The 23,621-nt window shown below is 39.9% G+C and overlaps 1 protein-coding gene across 5 annotated transcripts in view; it reads left to right on the top strand.

The window, feature by feature from the left end:
* Window positions 1–23,621, top strand: part of dscamb (Down syndrome cell adhesion molecule b) — a 136,287-nt gene that overhangs the window by 90,313 nt on the left and 22,353 nt on the right. For 4 of the 5 annotated variants that reach the window (XM_022197205.2, XM_022197204.2, XM_051957816.1 and 1 more), the window contains exons 8-17: window positions 191–463; window positions 3,409–3,687; window positions 3,941–4,060; window positions 6,446–6,625; window positions 18,917–19,113; window positions 19,605–19,701; window positions 19,949–20,077; window positions 20,213–20,380; window positions 21,058–21,128; window positions 21,749–21,992. In XM_022197205.2, the coding sequence (XP_022052897.1) occupies window positions 191–463; window positions 3,409–3,687; window positions 3,941–4,060; window positions 6,446–6,625; window positions 18,917–19,113; window positions 19,605–19,701; window positions 19,949–20,077; window positions 20,213–20,380; window positions 21,058–21,128; window positions 21,749–21,992 (1,758 nt within the window). Of the gene's footprint in view, window positions 1–190; window positions 464–3,408; window positions 3,688–3,940; window positions 4,061–6,445; window positions 6,626–18,916; window positions 19,114–19,604; window positions 19,702–19,948; window positions 20,078–20,212; window positions 20,381–21,057; window positions 21,129–21,748; window positions 21,993–23,621 lie in introns of those variants that run through there. The other variant, XM_051957817.1, reaches the window with a different exon arrangement.

Raw genomic sequence — 23,621 nt, 5'->3', positions numbered from 1 at the left:
TATGCGAAGCAGAGGAAGGAAACCTTTTTTTTTGTTTAAATATATTCATATAGTTAGGTAGTCATGAACCTATTTACAAAAACACCCAAAATAGAGCTGCTCTTGTGATTTCATGTCAGCACTGCTATCTTATTTATACACATCTTATTGTTTTTATCAAGAATCCTTTCTCAATGTCGTCACTTTGTAGGCCGTGCCAGCATTCGTCCAATGAAAAACATCACAGCAATTGCTGGACGGGATGCCTTTGTTCACTGCCGTGTAATTGGTTACCCTTACTACTCGATAAAGTGGTACAAGAACTCTGCGCTGCTACCATTCAACCACCGACAGCGAGCGTTTGAGAACAACGGCACACTGAAGCTGACCAACGTGCAGCAGGTAGATGCTGGCGAGTATAACTGCAAGGTGATGGTCCAGCCCAACAAGATGGATTCCCAGAGCGTCCATGTTCGTGTGAGAGGTAAGTCCTGTTAACTTGCAAATTTGGTTGAGTTAAATGTGTTACGCAGCGTTAAGGGTTATTGTTTGTTTTTTCAGTCCAATATTTAACATGAACTGTTTAAAACACTAACATCTCACTTTCAGGTCAACTATATGTTTAATATATTATACACTAAAAAATATGCCAGTATTCTGCTTTTTGATAAACAGTGCAGTTCTGTGGCTGTTAGTAAGACGTAGCCTTCCACTTTCTCCAGACATTTCACATGGTTTTCTCATCCCCTTATGATATCTGCATGTAACCATTTGCAAAATCCCCTTTGCAAATGGAAACAACAACTTCTTACCTAGCAACCTACAAAAGTTTGAAAAGTATTGTGTAAGATTTTGATTTTGCAGTAAGACCTGTTTCTTTGGGTAAATTAATAACTTTAATAACAGTGTTCACCCATTTGCATGCAAATATTCCACCAAAACAATTCACTGTCAGCATTTTGCATGGGCACCATCGCTGCATTCTTGGCTTAGACGAAGGTGATTGGTTTAAAGAACTGAAAACAAGCCAGAACATTATTACCCCCGATAGCAGAACGATTATGAGGTGTGGACAGACCGTTCACCAGCGCTGACACATCTCTATGGAGAGAGGTCTAGCTTTGCGAGACAAAATCTTTGTTAAAAGATGGAATAAGCAAACATTTTGTGAACTGCGCTTATTTTCATTTTTGCTTAGATTTAGATTGGAACATCAATACCACTCTTGTATCACCAAGGGTATAGCTAGCAGTCTTTTAGCTAGCTCATTCAGTACTCTCTGCCTACCAGCAACTCTAAAGCTCCCCAATGAATATTTCATATTTTGTTTAATCTGTTAAAAACCTGCATGTAAAAAAAAAAGATTTTAAAACTGGAGTATGCAAGGTTGGGACCAAAAAACAACCCACCCCTTCCCTTAAGGGCTTTATTTAGATTCACTCCTTCAAAACGCATGAACAACACTGTCTGAGCACAGCTGGAGGACCATTCCAAGAGAAGGAGAGCGTCGGTGGGGAGAGGGATGCAGCGCATTAACACCAGCTCATATCTAAAAACCCACAAATAGGTTACATCATCACATCTGCAAAGTCATTATAAGCAAATACTAGATAAATACCACTATCTTTGCTCACAGCAAGGCTATGGTACTGACAATAAACATAGCGGTAGATGTAGGTTTTGGTGAAAATGTAAAATGTGGTTGCACTTCACCATTCTTGTTATATCTAATCAAAAGCTTTAGCAATCTGTTGTTGAAGACTTCAATGGCTCCACTGCTAGACTGAGTGCAACCAGGCCTCTGTCTGGTTATTCAAGCAGGTAGAACATCTGATCACCTCATGCAGGCCAAATCCAGAGATTGGACAGACTTTTTACAGGCCTGTAACTGCCTCGGATAACAAATTGAGAAAGCTCAAATGAGTACACCTGATTCATTAGTTGTTTTGCAGTGTAAATAACCTTTCAGCAAATATAACCAAAAAAATGCTTCTGGAGTGATCTGCATACTCTAGCTTTAATTGTAAGCAGATTTTGCTGCCTTTGAGCAGAGACAGCTAGCTGTCTAGTCTAGCAAACCATTATAATATTATGTGTGTGGCATTGTACTTCTCATCTAGCATTTAGCCAGGACCAATGCTTTCTTTCTCAAAATGTTATAAAAACATACCTTTAAACTGTCTCAAGTTTGACATAGTGTGATGTGGTGGTGAAAAACATTCAGTCATAATTTTTAAAACTGAATTTTAATCGAAAGTTTAAAATGGAAAGCGGCTCTCTTTTCTCCCTGTCTCCGCACACAGATGCAGGTATATAAATAGATCTCACCAGACCTCTAAATTAATCCACCTGATATTCCACAGTACATAAGTGTGGTTTATGAAGACAGTATGATTGCCGCTGATATTACAGGGCTGAGCGACTGATCTCCACTGAGATCTTACAACTGTAATAGGGAATACTAAAAAAGGCTGCCCCATTATGCCCCCATTTCCTTCCCACAGTGCAGTATGTTAGGTTGTTGTCACTATATTACGCTTTCCCATGGAGCGAGGGAAACAGAGGGAGAAAGAAAGTGAGAAGGAAAGAGAGAGTGATGATATAAAGCAACACTTCCCAGTGGTACTATAGTGAGCGAGTGCATTTGTTAATTTACTCTGCTCATGCTTAAAATGCGGAAGTGTCTTTGGGGATCCCAGGAGTCCATTATCTCTACTTTGTTGTGAATTAAATAAGCTGCTAAAGTGCTGCTTATTTCACTGTTATTTGAACTCACTGGACACTCACGCAGATGACTTGTGTGATGGCTGGAGATTTCCCAGAGAATTTATCACAGGCAATTTGAATAGATCTCATTGTATAACTGTGTGATTATATTATGCAGCCAAAGTCAGTTTGTTTCTGGATTCAAGCTCAAGTGAGGGGCTTTGAGGACTCCTCAGAAACGCAAAGATACATCTCAAGGAGTCTATTGTTTAAATTTTTGAAATAAATAACTATACCTGTAATCAATATTTTATTTTATGCCACTGGATAAAATATTAGAGTACTCGCCAGACTGATTATATTTACAGATAAACCGAAAAGTTCAGCTTCTCTTAGATTTCTTTTTCCAGCCAACCTGAATGAGTCACCTTAAAGTCATTGTTTTTTTTTTTTTGTTCTGTTTCTGTCTGCTCCTGTAGCTTCTAATGTTTAAAGGACAAAATGTTCCAGTCCGAGACTGGCAGGGAATTATTACAGAATGTTTTGCTATTCAGGTCTTTTATGTTCTTTCAGTGACCTCTTTAAAGAAAGATAGTTAGACGATTGCAGGATTAGACTGAAAAAAGGACACAGTCCCTGCCACAGAATCCAGGGACTTAAAATGGTCTTTGAAACTCTGGGCTGAAATTCACATTTGATCTTTATTTCTTCTTCTGCCTGCAGTCCCTCCCTACATTCAGCCCTTTGAGTTTCAACGGTTCACCATCGGTCAACGTGTCTTCATACCCTGCGTGGTCATGTCAGGCGACCGGCCCTTGGACATCACGTGGCAGAAAGATGGACGGCCAATCCCCATCAGCCTGGGTGTGACCGTGGACAACATCGACTTTACCAGCTCCCTGCGTATCTCCAACCTGACACCTGACCACAACGGCAACTACACCTGCATCGCACGCAACGAGGCTGCCGCCGTGGAGCACCAGAGTCAGCTTATTGTCAGAGGTGAGGAAGCTCAAAGAACCTTATGACACATCTGATAATCTGCTGTATATGCACAGTCCGTCATCTTAACCAATCCCTGAAGAAGTTAACTTCAGACTTTTCGACAATTCTTTCTATCTGGTTGAAGGTAAACACAGCTAGCATAGTGTCTGTCTGGTGTGAAAACCCACTAAACAGGTGCTCAATATTAAAGACACCCAAAATATTATGTATCACTGTCAGCTGTTGCTGATTTGTTTGTGTCTATGTGCAGTTCCTCCTCAGTTTGTGGTTCAGCCTGAGGATCAAGATGGGATCTATGGGAAAACTGTGACTCTTAACTGCTCTGCTGAAGGCTATCCCCCTCCCACCATCGTTTGGGAACACTCCAAAGGTACATTAAACACAGTATAAATAAACAGTACTGTACTGCCTATTTGTTCTAATAGTGACACACATAAACACATGAAAATGGCCATTTCTGTTGCCCTCAAAACCTGGAGAGATGATTATACATATGAGTGGGTTCTATTTACTTCACCCAGATCCAGTGCATATGTGTGTGAATGCACAACACACACAGCCATCTGCACCACAGATATGGGCTGGGGGCTTGCAAGGTCTCCACCTGCATCATTAGAAAGTCATCAGAGAGAGATGGAGACAGACATGCAGGCAGACAGACAGCCAGACAGGCAGACAGACAGGCAGACAGACATGCAGGAAGGCAGCAGGTGAGTTCAGCCACTTGAGCAGGGCAGATGAAGAGAGGCCCCAGATGTTTGCTCCATCATCCATATAACCAGGGATGAAAGCTTCACCAACAGAAGGACAACAACCAATGAGAAGTGTGTGTGTGTGTGTGTGTGTGTGTGTGTGTGTGTGTGTGTGTGTGTGTGTGTGTGTGTGTGTGTGTGTGTGTGTGTGTGTGTGTGTGTGTGTGTGTGTGTGTGCTCGGCCCCATGATCAAAGGAATGAAAGAATCAGATCTGTTTTTCACCCTTTGATGGGATTTGTGTGTGCGCGTGAGCATATGTGTATGCATGTGAGACAAGCCGGCCTCATGCCTGATTAGCACTGTCTGACCAGTGCTGATCAGTATGTATGGAGAGATCAGGCTGAGCAGCGTGTGTGTCTACTCACTTGTGGTGTTTGAAACAAGCTTTACCAATCCTGAGGGAAGTACCACAAAGTTCATTTAACCAGCCGGCAGGTTCGTTTTATGGTTTTTGGGGCCTTTGTCACATATATTTACCTCGGTTTTTCACACCCCTCCTACAGCTCTATGATATGTTGTTGCACAGGATATCAGTCAGAGCAAAGGGACAATGAAAATCACCTCAGAAAAAACGTGACTTGGGAAGCTAATGTCTAATTTGTTGTAAGCCAGAGTACAGTTTGTCCAGAGAATAGCTGTCTGGCATGCTTTTACTGCAACAGAAGTAGCTAAGAGCCAGATGAGTGTCTCTGGGAGATATGGAACAGTAAGTAAAGGTCAACTGCTATTAGCATAACGACTAGCACTATATGGATATGCAAAATCCATAATTCAAGGAAGAACACATCTACCTCCCTCTCCCTCTCATTCAGAGCCAGGGGAGCAGGAACAAAGTCACCACTTGACCCTTTGCTAGCCACGACCACTTGACTGCATTTTAATTAAAAAGCAAAAACCCACAGCTCCCTAAATGGTCTAATCTGTGCACGCTAACTTTAACACAAGCTAATGCAACGTCTGGCTCTGTTCACTTGTGTTTAATACTACATGAGCAAGGTGGAATACGATGCTTTCATCACTTTTAGAGCAGACTGCTCTGAAGACATTAGTCTTGTAATTCAGTGTCGGTGACATTTCCTACAGATCTAAAGCTGACATTGCAGAATGAGATACTGTATTTTTTAACAATAAAAGAGGGATGATTACATTATTTTCTATTAAAAAATATAGAGATTAATTACACACGGGTGGCAGGCTAGAATATGTCGAGGATGTCAAGTCCAATTATTTCAACATCCTTCATAGGTGGATTACAAATGTCTGTCATCGAGGACTTTTGAGAACTGAGAATAGTGCAAAGCTTGTTCTCAAAGCAGACAAATCCATGCCTTTCAGATTTGTCTGTCTTCACTTAGATTACACTGAAATGTGTTTTTAAAGTGATTTGTGTCTGTGTTCTTTTGGATGTAGTAATTTAACAAACATTACACTACACTTACATTGAATGCAAAGATTAAATCCAGACACAGAAACAAAGAGTCAGAAAATCCTCATCTAGCTTCAGTGGACATCTCTAAATCTCACTGCGTTCAAGGCCAGCTGCAATACAAGGCTTCTCTCTGCTCTCCTTCTGCCTGTTGTTCCTCAGCACCAATCTGCCATCTTGTTAAACATGAGCATTATGTCTGTTCTGATTGCATCACACCAGCAGCTCGGCCTGCTCAGCAGCTGTTTGGCGATTTAAGGATTTAGGCCTGGTGTTAAGAAACATGTTTACAATCCTTCCCAAATCTGACAGGCTTTGTCATCAAATCTGTAAACACAGACGCATGGTCAAATGAATGTGCATGCACACACACACACACACACACACACACACACACACACACACATACACTGTTACTGTTAAGTATTGTATACTGTTTTGGCTTCATATGTATTTTTCACCACCAAATTTTTCCCCGTCCGAAAAAGACAGAGACATGTATGTGAGCAGTTTGTTTTCTTATTTTTTACAACTCTGCATTTTCCTTTGTACCTTTCTCCTCCTATTTGTGCTAGGCGCGGGCGTCCCCCAGTTTCAGCCCATCCTTCTGAACAGCGGCTCTCGTATCCAGCTGCTGAGCAACGGTTCACTGCTTATCAAACATGTGCTGGAGGATGACAACGGCTTCTACCTGTGTAAGGTCAGCAACGACGTGGGAGCTGATGTCAGCAAGTCCATGTACCTCACCGTCAAAAGTAAGAGCCCGTCTATCGATAACAGCTTATAGGCAATGTGCGCAATCACAAATGGCTCCTAATACATCCAGTAGACAAGCTGTGCACTGTGCAGACTATGACCGAACTGAGTCTAAGAGTTATACTTTTTGACTATAATACGTCCAAAATAACATCTCACCTCATCTCGCCCAAACAGTGTGTGATATGGGGTCATTTTGAAAACACATCGGCAGTAATTATTCATATAAAGCATCTTATTAGTGATAGTGACAAGAAACAGGTCCCTCTCCACATCAGTATTCTGTTAAAATAGTGGAGGCTTCCAACCTTTACCTTAGAAACTCTGAAAAGCCAGGAATCGTTGAACATTTTTCTGGATAAATATATTTGTATGAAGGCAACTGCATCCTTCCTTCAGACCTTCATCACATTCTTCTACCAAATATATATAAACATGCTTCTGTTTTGGTGCCTGTGCATGTTTGTTCCCTTTGCTCTCCTCAGTGATTAGTATGTTAATGTCCATGAATACAGGTCTCCTGCCTCCACTGAGCGTTAGTATGTAGCTCCCCTATAGAGCGAGGAGTGGCTCCTCATTTTCATGGTGCTTAGATGCGAGTGGGGCTTATTTTCCCTTTGCTACAGTTATCAACTGGAGCACGAGGTTCCCTGCTGATGGGCAGCCCTCTTTCTGTCTCTCTCTGCTCTCTATCTCTTTTTCTTCCTTTCCTCACTAGCCCATAGTCTGATATAGGTACAAGAAAAAGCCTACAGTTTTACTCAGAATTATTAGTTGGTCTGAATGGATAGTGGACAGATGTTGAAAATATTCTGTATCTAACCTCGACCTCTGACCTCTCTGTGGAAGGACAGCCTAAGAAAACAACTTGTGTAGAACACTCTTCTTCTGGGTAAATCTGTATTTCTTTGTCAGTAATATCAGCTGGCATGTCACGGATATTCATGTGTCACTGTAATTAAGCCTCGCAGTGTACAAGGCTGAGAAGCTGTCAGTGCTGCAGCAGCAGACTCATAGACGAACACACTCTGTGTTTTCATAGGCCAGTTTGCTGACTGTGGCACCCAGTTGCTATGCAGCAAGTTGACCTATGGCTGTACTAACCTTTTTTCTTCCATTTTCTACCACGCAAGAGAGCAAACACTGTGGCTGCAGCTACAGTCGGCTCAACCCTCAGTAGCATATCAAACTCCAAACATTGATTTTTAGGAAATATATTTAAACTACAGAATATTACAAGTGAGCAAGTTCTTGTGGCATACAGGATGTTTTAACTTATAACTGAAAAATGTAGATAATAAATTGGACCTGCATTTGTTCATGTTGTGCTTGTGCAGTATCTCTTGGACTCCATTATACCAATATGTGCCCTTCAGGGTCAAAGAGAAAGCTAAACAGGTTAGACTGAGATGATATAGCTCAGTAATCTAATCAGGACTGTTGGTGCATTGAACTATAGTGCAGATCTTCTCTTTTTCTCTCCTCCCTGACCTTTTTGTTTTTGATCTTTTAGTTCTTTTGTGAGGTCATCTTGTGATGACAGGAGTCCACTGAGAGAATATGCAGCAGCTAGAGGAGTGTTAGTGTTTTTCTGGGTGACTAAACACCCGTCATCTCCATCTTTACCTACTCCATGTCAGTGTTTTGCAGGCTGCTGCGTGTTGTACATGGTGTGCTATAGAAAGGGACGGTAATAGCATTGCACATGCGTCTGTACTGCAGGAGCTTATAGGCCCAATCAAACCTGTGGCCGTGACCTTCTCTCTGTTAGTGACTGTACATGCAGTTTACACACATGTAAAGCAGATGAGATGGATATTGGAGTGTGTTTTCCTCACTCTGCTCCACTGAATTGACACCAATCACAGTTTGATCCACTCTGCTGAGACCCATCTGCCATTGAACGTATACGTGTGTGTGTTTGGAGGAGATGAACAATAAATAATAAATACCTACAGGACATGATAGAAAGAACAGCGGTTTGTTTATGTAGTTTTATTGGTATGCATTTTGCAGCGATGTGGAAAATGAGGGCGTGTGAAAAGTAAACAGAAATTGCATGCAGAGTTTGAGTTTCGTCGGTCTTTATAGTGAGTTGTATCATCCTCCATAGTACTGAGAGAGTGTGTGTGTGTCTGTGTGTGTGTGTGTGTGCGAGGGTTGACCCGTCAGATGCACTCTGCTGTTGCTCCAGGCTACAGTTTCATGTTGTTCTCGCCTCTATCAAAGGGAATTTTGACAACTTCTGTGCTGAATAATGTACGCTTGCTTCTCATAACTAGTAGTTTCATTAGCATGAACTGTAATGGTAACAGCTTCTTTACAGCTTCTATCATTTATATAAAAGCATGTTTATTCGCTTATACATGAATTTACATATTTTCTAGTAATTTAATGGAAATTCGGTATAACTTGTCACTTTTCATTCCATTTTTTTCTCTCACCACAAGTTGAAAATGATTGTGTACAAAGTGAGCAAAGTAGGACAATAAATGTTTGTTCAGCTGCAGTTAATTGCTTGCTTTTTGTATGATACACACTAACTGCATGCAGCATCTATTCTTACTGCAGCTGTTATTTTTACTGTGTAATTGTTGAACAACTTCAACACACCTGCACCAAGCCTCCACTGCTGACCCCACGATTCCCTTTAGGAAACATGCAGGTGTACAAAAGCCATTACAAATGCCAGTTCAAGCAATCCAGACAGTATTGCCAGGAGCTTGTAAATTAATTTTTGCAAAACAGGTTAAGGAAACTGCTAAATTTTAACAATTAATTAGCATGAACCTACATAGAAGTATTGAGTTCAGTAGACTTGTGACCTGTCCAGGTTGTGTCCTGCAGGTAATGACTGTTATCTGATTTGACTTGTACCGAATGCAGATTTAATAACTTGTTTGTTGTACTTTGTTGTATGCAATTGTAGTCATTTGTCACAATATAAAATTTGAAATATATATTTGCTATTTCATACAGTCAATATATATAGTATTCCCTTTACTAATATGTTGCTTTTTATGATGTCCACTAGAGCCAGAATAGTGGTGGATTTTTAATGCTGATATACCAGCATCTTGTGTCATAATCAAGAGATTAAAACAAAAAAATTAAACTATGATTTACATAAGCATTGTAGTATTTTTTTTAAAAATTCAGAATCCCCTAGTTTTTGTAGAGTGCGACATTTTACAGTTGTCATTGTACCATGGCTGATAAACTATTCATATATACATTTAATGGAGACATTATTTCTAAACGATTTCAAGCATATTTCTGCACTTTCTTGTTATTTATTTGCCGACATACTGTGTGTACTGATGCCAGCGTGCGTCTGCTGACTAATATCAGCTAATATATCAGTTTAGCCGATTTATCAGCCTAACTCTGATAAATGATAATAATGAAAAGCTGGCATCAAGTCAAATCAAATGTGGGCACAGTTCTCTTTCTCTGTAGATTCACTTCTGAATAATATTCTTGCAGTGTCATTTAAAACCTTCTAAGTCCTTTGTGATTCAGTTAGCATTGATATGTCATCTTCACAGTTGTAATAGTTCATATTCCAGGAAACTGTGATATGTTCTTTGAGCCTATGATAATACTTCTGTGCTGCTCTCCCTCTGCTGCCATTGGCTGCTTAGTCATTATATGCTGGCTCAGCCTCATGTTTGTCACTCATCAACAGATCATATTTCGCATTTTAAACCCCAAAACGTACTCATACACTCAAGATGCTTTCTATCGAAGTGTACTTAGTCGCATGAGTGGTTTGAAAAAGGGAGACTATTACTGTACTCATGTTCACTAGCACCATTATGTCCATAGTTAAGTGTTTGTGTGTGCGCTTGTGTATAATTACACATTTCTTGTTATATTTTATACACACATTTGTTTTTTATACATACTGAAAGCAAATTTTATTTCATCTGTGTTTGTGTATCCATGCATGGTGCATTGTGTGCACTCTGCTCGCGTGCAACGTGTGCAGTTGTGTGGTGTGTGTGTGTGTGGGAGTGTGTGTGTGTATGGAGTATGTGTGTGTGTTGAGACGTTAGAACTCTTGAGTGCATTTCTGCCTCATTTAAATCCGTCAATACCTCAATTAGAAGGCGACGTGGGGCTCAAGGGAAGAGCAGTCTGCATGTTTCTCTGCTTTATTTGCACTCTCCGTCTGTCTTTGTTTCTCACACATCCAGCAATGGGAGAAAGATTAAAAAGATAAATAACACATTATTTGTTTCACTTTAAACCCTTGTTCATTTGCTGGCAGCTGTTTGTGCCATCCAAGTGTCTCAATCTGCTATTACTGCCAACAAAGCATATATTTATTTGCCATTTTAGATCAGTTTTTAGCTTCACTGAATCACAGTGCTAACAAAGCTGTTCAAATCTAATGATTATTGGTATAAAACATCGTATTTTGAAGTCTTTATATATCATGTTGTTCGTACTCTTAAATCAGAACATCAGAATCCTGTTAAGTGTCAGTTGTTGTACATGTATAATGCCATCACTCTTTCTGGTGCTTTAGAGAACTATTGATCTTTTAAATGTGTGAAATGATACTGCAAATACATCTTAATTCAAAAAGCCCTTTATACTGCAGTTCCTCGAGCCAATTAACTTATGTCCACAGTGTGAATTTAAGCAGGATTAAAGTATCACTTAACTTAATACAGGTTAGTTAGTCTGACAAATATGCTCTTGATTAATCCACTAATTGCTGAGTTTATGAAATGTCACATAAAACCTGAAAAATTCTCATGTACAATTTACCATTTTACATCTTTTTAAAAGTGAATCTCTCTGAACTGATCATTCACTGAACCTCCTCTCCAAGAATGAAATAATTGTGGCAGCAACTGTTTTTGAATTTTTTTTTTTTCCAGGAAAAGGAGCTCATATGGTGGTGTCTGTTTAATTACCCTCACCTGAACCAAAAATAACAGTGCACAAGTGAATATTCAACAGTGTGTTTGTCTGATTATACTTAAGCTGCAACATCCTATAGTATGTAGCTTTAGCCTAAATCTTTTAGTCTGAGTATGTACTAAAGTAAAAGCATGTACCAAATACCTTTTACAGATTTGACATTTTAACACAAGTCACAGAAACATGAAAACATCCAGCCAGAAATAGGAAATTGATTTTGTCTACCGATTTTCAAGACCACTGCACATAACACAAACAAAAGGAAATATTATACATTCGCCATGGTTATCATTATAAAATCTTGACAGACTTTAACAATGTTGTCATTTTTGCTTGAAACATGACTGGAACTACACTCAACAAAAATATAAACGCAACACTTTTGTTTTTGCTCCCATTTTTTATGAGATGAACTCAAAGATCTAAAACTTTTTCCACATATACAATATCACCATTTATCTCAAATATTGTTCACAAATCTGTCTAAATCTGTGATAGTGAGCACTTCTCCTTTGCTGAGATAATCCATCCCACCTCACAGGTGTGCCATATCAAGATGCTGATTAGACACCATGATTAGTGCACAGGTGTGCCTTAGACTGCCCACAATAAAAGGCCACTCTGAAAGGTGCAGTTTTGTTTTGTGGGAGTGGGGGTCCACTCCTCTTCAATGGCTGTGCGAAGTTGCTGGATATTGGCGGGTACTGGTACACGCTGTCGTATACGCCGATCCAGAGCATCCCAAACATGCTCAATGGGTGACATGTCCGGTGAGTATGCTGGCCATGCAAGAAATGGGACGTTTTCAGCTTTCAAGAATTGTGTACAGATCCTTGCAACACGGGGCCGTGCATTATCCTGCTGCAACATAAGGTGATGTTCTTGGATGTATGGCACAACAATGGGCCTCAGGATCTTTGGACCAGAAATTCTTTGGTTATGCAAACCAATTGTTTCAGCAGCTGTCCAAGTGGCTGGTCTCAGACCATCTTGGAGGTGAACATGCTGGATGTGGAGGTCCTGGCCTGGTGTGGTTACACGTGGTCTGCGGTTGTGAGGCTGGTTGGATGTACTGCCAAATTCTCTGAAACGCCTTTGGAGACGGCTTATGGTAGAGAAATGAACATTCAATACACGAGCAACAGCTCTGGTTGACATTCCTGCTGTCAGCATGCCAATTGCACGCTCCCTCAAATCTTGCCACATCTGTGGCATTGTGCTGTGTAATAAAACTGCACATTTCAGAGTGGCCTTTTATTGTGGGCAGTCTAAGGCACACCTGTGCACTAATCATGGTGTCTAATCAGCATCTTGATATGGCACACCTGTGAGGTGGGATGGATTATCTCAGCAAAGGAGAAGTGCTCACTATCACAGATTTAGACAGATTTGTGAACAATATTTGAGAAAAATGTCACCATTTCTCTCAAATATTGTTCACAAATCTGTCTAAATCTATTGTGTTTGTGGAAAAAGTTTTAGGTCTTTGAGTTCATCTCATAAAAAATGGGAGCAAAAACAAAAGTGTTGCATTTATATTTTTGTTGAGCGTATTAAAGGACCTGTGTGTAGAACTTACTGGCATCTAGTGGTGATGTTACAGAATGCAACCAACTGAGTACCCCTCCCAGATGTGTAGGAGAACGTAAGGTGACTGCCACCTTAAGGTAAAAACACAAAAGATCTTCTCTGGACTCGGTGTTTGAGTTTCTGTTTTGGCTCCTGCAGAAACACAGCAGTGCAACATGGTGAGCTCTGTAGAAAAAAAAACAGCTCCCTGTGTAGATATTAAGGGTCATTCTAAGCTAATGAAAACACTGTGATTGTTCGTGTTCACAAGATCATATGCTAATGAAAACAGAATTCTGAAAAGTTTATTACATCTCTGCTAATACATTCCCCTAACTCCCAAACCGTGGTCCTTCAATCACCTGTCAAATAGTTGTTTGGATCATAATTGTTTTTGAGATGCAATGACAATTTCGCCACCAAAGTAACTTTGTTACTTATTTAAAAAATGCCAGTTTTTGTACAAAAGATGTTGAGTGAAGGCATACTGCTTATGGTTTTCTTATACAGCATTTATCTCTGTAGGAGTGATTCCTCCTCCACACAGCTCACTGACAGGAAGTCAGACGCAATGAGAGGAACCTGACAATGTGGTCAAAGGATCTGAAAGGGTTCACCTCTTTGTATCTTTGCCTTTTATCCCTTACCCCTCCATACCTCCCTCTCTTCCTTTCTGCACTTTGTTGTCTTTGTTCCCTCTCTTTCTCTCCCCTCTCTACCCCTTCAGCTCTCCCTTTCTCCCTTGTCTCCCCTCTTCCCACTCAGACTTTCTCCTCTGCCCGTCCGTGTTTTATTACCAGGCCCCTGTAATATTGCTGGATATTAAAAAATATACATCAACTGAGCAATTACAGGCTATCAAAAAGAATAGGTTTAGCCCGGGGCCCTGCAAGTGCTGCACGGTGGATGCATAGAGATGAGATGAGGAGGAAGCGAGTGAGACGCCTTACCTTAGCTCGGGCCACTGAAGCACAGCCGAAATCAGTGAAGATCGTAGAGCATTTTCGGCACCGCATTGTACTTCACATGTTTCATTCACACATCTACACACAAATACAAGGTCAAAGAACAGTTGAAATATCTCCAAGTGCACCGAGATGCATTTGTATATCCATATTCATATACAGGAACATACTGTACACACACCTACGCAGACAAGCGTGTGCTCATACATACAAATATAAATGATGAATATTGTGGTGCGCTGTAGGATTTCCCACAGAAGCATTAAAACACACGCGCGCACACACATACAGTCTTTTGTTCTGTCATTGTCTGCCCTTTCTAGAATTCTTTCAATGAGCAAACATGATCCTCGCTGATGTTAACTTCCTCTGCCGAAGCGTCAGATTTAGATGGAGAAAATAGCCCCTGTTAAGGAGCAATAACATTTAGAGAAGGGGCTGAGGAGACTCTGTTAATAGGACTCACTTAAAATTCATAGTTGCTATGCAAAATAAATCAGCGGTTTCCTGCACGGGGGCAGTGGGTAAGGGAATGATGGTGCACGGAGCGAGGGAGAGGGAGGGGCTGCAAGTGAATAAGAAATGAGGTTTAAACGTTGGCAGTCCCAAGTCTGACACACACAAAAGCCCACAGACCTACGTGCACATCCATGCACGCACACACAAACACTTGTGTGTAGCACCCAGTTTTGATTTTCGCTGGCAGCTTCAAAGAAAGAAATGTACTGTGAGAAGAAAGACAGAACGGTGTTGAAGGAGTCTGTGTGTGTGTGTTTATGTTACTGTACGTGGTATATGTGTTTGAGTGTGTGCTCGTTAACTCACTTGATTTGAATGTACAGCCTACAAACTAAAGACTACTACTACTACTTTTGTAATAGTGAGGAAGGACATTCTTAGTTTTAACTGAAATGTTTCTACCACCATTGGATTGATTGCCCTCACACTTGGCGTACACATACAGGCATCCCTCAGTGCAAACTGGAGCAAACTTGGTAAGACTTTAACATTAAATTTAGCACCTTCATCAACATTTTTCCAACACTTTGATCGCTTAACTACAAAATCTAAAGACATTCCAACTGGCTGCACATTGATGAATGTTGTGTCTGGTGCCAGTTTGAAAATGTTAGTACAATACCCTGCTTTATACCTGCTAAATGTTCTTATTTTAACATGGATTAGCACATTAGCACACTCATATTACCGTTTAGCTCACAGAAAAGTCTGACATATTTGAAACTGGTATGGCTGTAATATGTGTCCAGTGTAGCTACATCTATATGCAACACTGAATGACAAATAACCACTGAGAAGAACACAATCTGCAGCATTCTTCAGCCTGGGTGAGGTTTAACACATCGGGGTATTTCAAACACCATCAGGCAAATTGTCATTCACACAAGTACAGTATAATAAATGATTAATTATAATTTCAAGTACTTTAATTGACTTGTGATTGTCTAACCTTCCTGGCACTTCAAGTGCAATCAAACCATACCAGACCAGAGCCTATTTGAAGCCAAAACAAATGATTACAAAGTTATCTACAAATGCTGTTTGACCTAGGGGAATACTGCATGTGTGTGGAGGCTTGTGTCTATTTCTACACTGTGTTTTCTGTTGTGTTTTTGGGTCGTTGCTTCTGTTCTAGTTTGCGTACATGCATCTCCTATGTTTTTTTTCTCGTCAGTGTGTACAGATAGATATTGTGCATGTGTGCAAGGCCAGCATCGCTCTATTTGTCTTTATTTTTTTGCATTTCTGAACGTGAATGGGTGTGTGTGCCTTTATCCTTGCACGTCTGTGTGTGTTTGAAAGCGTGTGTGCCTGTGTGAGACAACAGCACGGCCAGCGGACTTGTCTGCTGTGTATGAATAATCAAAGTGGTCTCTCTCATCATTAAATCATCGCTGTCCTGGTGGGAGCCTGAGGAGGGAGATGGAGTGAGAGAGCGAAGGAGAGAGCGAGGGATCATAGTTAGCGCTGCAGGGGTACATGCTCTCTCTCTCTCCTCCATCGTGTACTGTGGCTGAGATGTGTCATGAGCATGAGTCTTTTCTGCTCTCTGTGCTCGCCCACTTAGCTCCCCCAGACACAGCCGCTCGCATACGCACACATTCATACATATGCACGCCCAGTAAAACACTCATCCACACAGACACTTTATTCAGGAGTGTACAGACATTCACACACTGACTCAAGCACACATGTTGCAGGCCTGCGACCGCTGCTGCACAAGTATCTGCCACATGTAGCTGCCATTGCTGTTCCATTCAGTGACACAGTGCTCGCTGCTGCATGTTTACTCTACAGATGCCGTATAAACAAATATCATATTCTAAAGAGTGGTCTGTGTAATGTAGAACAAGACAGAAAAACAGCAACACTTTCAGTAGCTAATTGACTGTCTAAACCTGATCAAGTCAATAACTTCATATTAGCATTGACCAACTTTGTTATAAGTAGGCTACTATGTTGGAAACCAACAATATATAAAGATGGATGAACCTTCCGTGACGTCACTCATAGCTTTCATGAAGAGCACTTTGGTGGCTCCAGCTGTTGCCATCTTGACTCCTAACTCTTTGCTAATCCATGGGCCAAGCAAACATCTCTAGGTGATAGACTTGATGGCTCTCCTCCTGTCACTCAAAGCAACCACATCCAATAAGTATGCATGGCTTTCAGTCTTTGTACTATTTAAACATGTGACTTGTATAAAAAGTCAGCCCACCTAATTAGCTGTAGACATCAAAACTGTTAATCTTTCCAGGCTGTACCCTTTAGTTGTGCTGTAAAGTTAAGCATTTTAACATGGGGCTCTATGGGGATAGACTTGCTTTTTGAATCAGCCTCAAGTGGCCATTCTAGGAACTACAGTTTTAGACACTTTAACCGTGACTTCATGTTTCAGACCTAAAGGGTGCCACTTGAAGGAAACTCACTCATTCGCATAGAATCGTTGCAAACTGCAGCTTCACTCTTCTACATCACCTTTGTAGCATCTTTCAGGTCTTTTCAGCTCTCATTGTTAATCAACTAGTCAGAGAGCATAGTGGGATTTTTAAGGGATGGACATTTTTCTAAATATTTGCTTAAAATCAAAGTTGCTCCAAAAAGAGACTGAATATTAGGCTCATATTCCACAGAAATTAATGCCTGTGTCAGTCTGTAGCTTCAAGATGTGTGTATAAGCTACTATTCAATTTTCACTATTATATTTTCTAATAAAAAAAAAAACTTTAAACAGCCCATATAATACTTTTTGGAGCTTCAGTTTTCTTTAGCATTTTATAGCTTTCATTGGGCCATCTGTCCAATCAGGGCAGACTGGGCTTTTTGGGAGTGAAGCCTTAAAGAGATGGGAGCTAAAACTGAGCTTTTTAAGAAAGAGATGCTACAGCAATGTACAATATGAAAAAAATATAATGAAGTTTTTTAACATTAAAGCAAGTCATTATATTCTAGTAGATGCCAAAATATAATATATAACCTGTAATTGTGTGTAATATGGGCACTTTAAATTATTCAAATTCAATAAAATAAGAGAAATAATATAAAACCCTGTTGCTGTAGCGGCCTCGTAATTTCACTTTATTCTGCCTCGTAAGGAGAACATTATTGGATTTGTTGATATTGAAATATGTGGTCCAAAATTGGCTGCTTATGAGAGTGTTTAATTTTCTGACCATCTGAAATTGCATCTATTCTGTTTCTTCATTTTCCTTGGGCAATAAAGGGCTTTCTGCCTAAAACAAAAAACAGAAGTGCAGTGAGACATTGTATCAACTTTAAAGGTTTACAATAGTTGCAATTCTTGCATGGAGCTTTATTTCAGTGATAAATTTCACTAATAAATTTGGATGTAGTTTGACTCACTTAGATTGTTTGAAGATTATAAGTCATATACATCTAGAAGCAATCAGATCATTTGAATTATTTTGCCTGCATTATAAGATATGTATTAATGACTGAGATAAAGTCCATGTTGATGAAGATTAGCATGTTCATTCAATCTGCACAGACTGCTGAAGTTATTATAGCGTAATCCAGTTCAGGAGCTTCACACTTTAGGGATCATTATAGTGTGAATAGCATCTGAAAGTCTCTCAGTGTTACGATCAGGAGACAGCTTCATACAAGTAGAGAAAAAAGACCGAATGAAAGAAAGTGTGAGTATGAGAATAGTGTGAGTGTGGGTGAGAGACATTTGCAACATATACTCATTCTGCAGAGCGACACACACTCACACACAGGCTAGATGTGTTGCTAATGAGCCTGGTGTGCGGTTACGGCGCACAGCCAGACCGGCTCCACGCTCAGACCGATGGGAGTTCAGTCAGGAGTCACCGCTTTTTTCTCCATTCCTCTGCCTCATCTTCAGAAAGCAGCATGTTAGTGTTCGCTGTCGTTATCAAAGCAGGCGCAGGCTTACCTGAAGGGCTCCTTTTCAATCTCTAAGTATTGCAGGAGACAGCTAGACTCAAACAGGAGTTCATGATGGTCCCTGGAGGGTTTAAATGGTTGTCATAATTGTCAGAGAAAAGAGAAACAGAGTTTTCTCAGCATAAGACAAGAAATACCGTACGATGTGCTGTGTTTTGCAAAATTTGATTGTGATGAAAAGAATGTGCCAATTATACTAAAACATTCAGGAATGTGAAAGAACTTATTTCCAAAGTAATTCTTCTTCTTTAATAGCATACATATGTTTAACATGCATGATAAAGATATTTTAACTAACATCATTTTCTTTTCGTTTTCACTTATTCTCACCATTCCCTCTCCTTCCTGCCTCTTTTCATCATCTCCATTCAGTCCCTGCCATGATCACCTCCTACCCCAACACCACTCTGGCCACGCAGGGCGAGGAAAAGAGGATGAGCTGCATAGCTCACGGGGAGAAGCCCATCATGGTGCGCTGGGAGAAAGAAGAGCGCATCATCAACCCAGAGACCAGCCGATATGTGGTCACTGTGAAAGAGGTGGCTGACGAAGTCATCTCTACGCTGGTGGTGAGTGCTCGGTTTCTCTGTGAATCGAGCGCATGTCTGAATCTTTTGGGAGTGCATGAACTTTCAGTCATTTTTTATCTGTACAGACAGATGGAAAGCAGAAATGGAGAAAGAGTCGGGGAGGCAGGGCAGACATAATTCAGCTGAGAATATATTCACATAATATTAAAACCCCAAAGTACAGTATGAAATATTAAAGAGGTACCTTCTAGTTCAATTTAATGGTGGTTAAAACACAGTGTGAAGGAGTACATATGTAATGCAGTAAATTCCACGATTACGTGCCAAGAGATAATCAAGTAGTTAAGTGTTTCTCATGGTTCAGGACAGAGGTTTTTCCTGTCTCTACTTTGTCTTAAAGTAAAGAATGAAAATATCAAAGTTGAGCACACGGTCCATCCCCACTTTTCAAATACCAGTATTTTAGATTCCTAGCAAACAGATCTACTCTGTCTACCTGACAGCCTTGAATTTGTTGTATTTCTCTGCAGATTATGCCTACTGTTCGTGAGGATTCAGGGTTCTTCTCCTGTCATGCCATCAATTCCTTCGGCGAGGACCGAGGCATCATCCAGCTGACAGTGCAAGGTAAGCTTTGTGTCTCCTCAGACTCAACTCAGATGATTATTTAGTCGATATGTTTAGAAGAAATCTTGCTATTGCTTCATTTGTGTATTAATGTAATTGCTGCACTTCCCCCTGATATTTGCTCTATGTCTCATTGGAGGAATCACAGATTAAAACCAATACACCGATCAGTTCTGCATGGCATGCAGTTCTATTTTAGGTCTGTCTCTCTTTCTTAACTCTTCCTGTTGTGTTGACATTCCCTCAGAACCGCCCGACCCTCCAGAAGTGGAGATCCGAGAGGTTAAAGACCGAACCATAGCACTCCGTTGGACCATGGGCTTTGATGGCAACAGCCCCATCACAGGATATGATATCGAGTGCAAGAACAAATCAGGTAGACTCAAGAAAATGTAAATTATGTGGCACATGAGGTAAAATGTGCAACTATTACACAGGAAATGTAGAAGTAACAAACCAGTAGTGTTGTTTCCATTAGTAACAACCTCTTCACCTTCTCCCCTTCTTGTAGCTTCATGGCTATCAGCACAGGTAACCAAAGATGTGTCACCGCAGCTCAACCAGGCCACTATCATTGACCTCCACCCTTCCTCCACTTACAACATCCGCATGGTTGCAAAGAACATAATTGGCAACAGCAACCCCAGCAACGAGCTCACCATCACTACGGATGAAGCAGGTTAGTGAGCTTTTTATGAGCATGATTCTTTATTGGTCCTGTAAAAACCTTCCCAGCATTACCTTTCATATGCATTTGTAACAGTTTTGCCGAGTCTGAGTGTAGATTAACAACTCAAAAGTAGCAATTTATATTGATCACAACACTGAAATGTGAAATAATAAGTAGATGAAATCATTTTGGCGGGTTGTTCGGAAAGATATAGAGTCTGCCTCCTCTGGGCCAACAGACCTGTTGAGTCATCTTGCACTTAATTGTTTTATAGTTGTTTTAAATGGAGGCCATCATCTTTTATATATATGGGGAAACCGATCAGTTCACCGTTGCATTTAGTCAGTCCCATCAGTGTTCACTTATCCTCTATTGCCCATAATGATTCCCCCAGAGGCATTCCAGCACATTAAAATGGCCCATTTTGTTGGATTCATTGCTAAAATAAAGTAATAAACTCCATGTATCATTCCTCGCATTAATCAAGGTTAAAGTTGATGATGTTACAAGTTTTTTTTAATTATTACTAAGTTGAGGTGAACGAGCAAGGCGCATAAGGAAGAGGCAAAACACATTCTCAGCTCAACGGCACCATCTAGTGAACATTAACAATCTTCACGGTGGATCATCTCGTCCATTTTTTTCTCAAGCAAGTAGTGACGCTGAATGATATGCTTCATTTCCAGCTCCTGACGGCCCTCCACAAGATGTCACTCTGGAGCCCACCTCCCCACAGAGCATCAAAGTTTCCTGGAAGGTGAAATTTTACGAATCATATTATCAGCTAAAGCACTGAAACATACTGAATACTCCATAACATAGATATCTTAAGCCATCGTTCATTAAACATGAAAGATACAGAAAAACACAATAGTGATTGTTTTTATTTCATTCTGTGGCTAGTTTTGCCGTATATAACAATGTGTTGAAGACAGAGGCAGTATTTGATCTGATAAACCTACATTCTGGAGCTACAAATGACATTAGATCTTGCTCTGGTTTTTTTTTTGTTATATTGCTTTTTGTTTTTATTTTTAGATTTTGGTCTCCAGAAAGGGTAGCAACCACATAGTGGAAAAATAGAGCCGTGGGTATAAGGTGTAATACAGCAGACAGATGTATTGTATTAAAGATAAAGGCTAGAAATTCATCCTGACTTCGATTTTTAATAATATTCTGGTAGTTTGATAATGATACATATGATCATGGTTTACTATAAATGTATAAAACTGAAGGTGAAGGTCAATAGAATTTTAAATGGTAAAGATAATCAATGATCAAGGTACACAACCTTATGGATTTATTCAATATTCAGCCTTTAAATGGTTTAGGTGAAACTATAATCCTCTGACCCTGCTTCCTGTCTTCACTTTGCAGCCGCCCCAGAAGCACCTTCAGAACGGTGTGATCCGTGGCTACCAGGTGGGCTACAGGGAGTACAGCCCTGGTGGGAGCCATCAGTTTACTATCATCAGCGTGGACACCACAGGAGACACCACAGAGAGCATCGTGCTGGACAACCTGAAGAAATTCACTCAGTACAGTGTGGTGGTGCAGGCTGCAAACAGAGCAGGCACTGGGCCGTCCTCACAGCAGGTGGTCACCAAGACTCTGGAGGATGGTAAGCAGCGGTAGCTCTTATGTTAGATATGTGCACGCGTCCATGCTGAATATCTTTCATTTAGTTTGTGAGGATTGTACTTTAAGTTAGTATAGCAGTGTATTTGTATTGTCAAGTCTAATCGAGTCACTTATATTTTTATAAACACATTTAAAAACAGCAGGAGTTGGCTCAAAGTTCAAAGTTACAATTGCAAGTATATGAAGAGTACAAGCTGAAAACAGGACTATGAGAAGACATAAAATATGGCAACCACATAAACATAACTAAGGTACGATTGATGTGAAACAGATGAAGGCTAAATTAAAATAAAAGACACATGAAATGAAATAAATGCAGTAAAATCAACAACAGAGTTAAACACGATCGAGAGAGGAGTTTTTAAGACGACGTCCTAAGTGGTCTGGAGGCAGAATATGGAACTAGCAGATTAATAATGTTTTGTGGAGCTTGTCTATTAAACGACTTTACAAACAAATGGAATAATTTTCAAATCAAATCACTGGAAAACAAAACAAATGAGCCAAAACAGGAGTGATGTCTTTTATTTGTTTAAGTTAAAAGTCTAGAAGCTGCGTTTTAAACCATCTGATGTTGAGAAATAGGTAACCCTCACATACAGAGATGTACGTTCGTCCAGATGTGATCCAAATATGGATAATTGATTTCAAGTCCAATAAAGATAAAAAGCGGCTTTATTTATTTACAGTTGCAAGTCAGTACACACTGATTCACTACATTGCAAAAATTTTTTATTAAGGGTGATAGAAGAGTCCAGTAAGACAGCAAGATGTTTAACCAAGTGCATTGATTTGCCAAATGAAATGACTTCAGTTTTGTTTTCATTTAGCAGATAAAAGTTCTTTGCTATCCAGTACTTGAAATTTCTCTGACAGTCAAAGGGATTCAAACACTGTTAAGTGGAACAGAAGGACAAATTGTATTTGTGTTTGTAGATCAGGTGCAGCTAAGGTTTTTACTTTGAGTTGGATGACCCCTATCCACTCTCACGTACGCCTTTTAGATATAGTCTCGGAAAAGCATGAACATATTGATGTGAAAAGGCTTCCATCTGCTGGACAGTTTCTATACTACAGTACATCATATAAATACATGCTCTATCTTCAGTGCCAATAGCTCTAAATGGGATGATGATGATTGGGATTTGTATCTTGATTTGACAAAATATAAAGCACTACATTTTTTTTGTTGTTGTACATTGCACAAAGAATGCTATCCTTTATTCATAGTTAAATTTGTGGGTTTAATAGGTTGTTATTAGAATAATTTCTTCAACATAATCAGCTGCCTCATGAGAATGCCAAATGTTTCAAACATACTTACTGAACATTACTAGTATGTGATGCAGTGATGTTAATATTATTTGGACAGTAATATATCTATTTTTTGTCATTGTTTTTGAGATCTTTTCACTCATAATAGTAATCGTAGTATGCTGTTGTCATAATTTGTGGAATATTAATCAAATATAACAGTCAAGTATTGGAGAATTAAACATCACTTTTCACTGAAGTTACTTCCAGCAATTCTGAATGGAGTTTTTTTAATAAAGGAAATTATTTTAACATATTTCTAAATGTGGTTAAAATATAGTTGGCTGTTCAATCA

Source organism: Acanthochromis polyacanthus, chromosome 13, assembly GCF_021347895.1.
Source record: "Acanthochromis polyacanthus isolate Apoly-LR-REF ecotype Palm Island chromosome 13, KAUST_Apoly_ChrSc, whole genome shotgun sequence".
NCBI lineage: Eukaryota > Metazoa > Chordata > Actinopteri > Pomacentridae > Acanthochromis > Acanthochromis polyacanthus.
The sequence above is the reverse complement of the archived record's forward strand: the minus strand, read 5'-3'. Positions and strand labels throughout refer to the sequence as shown.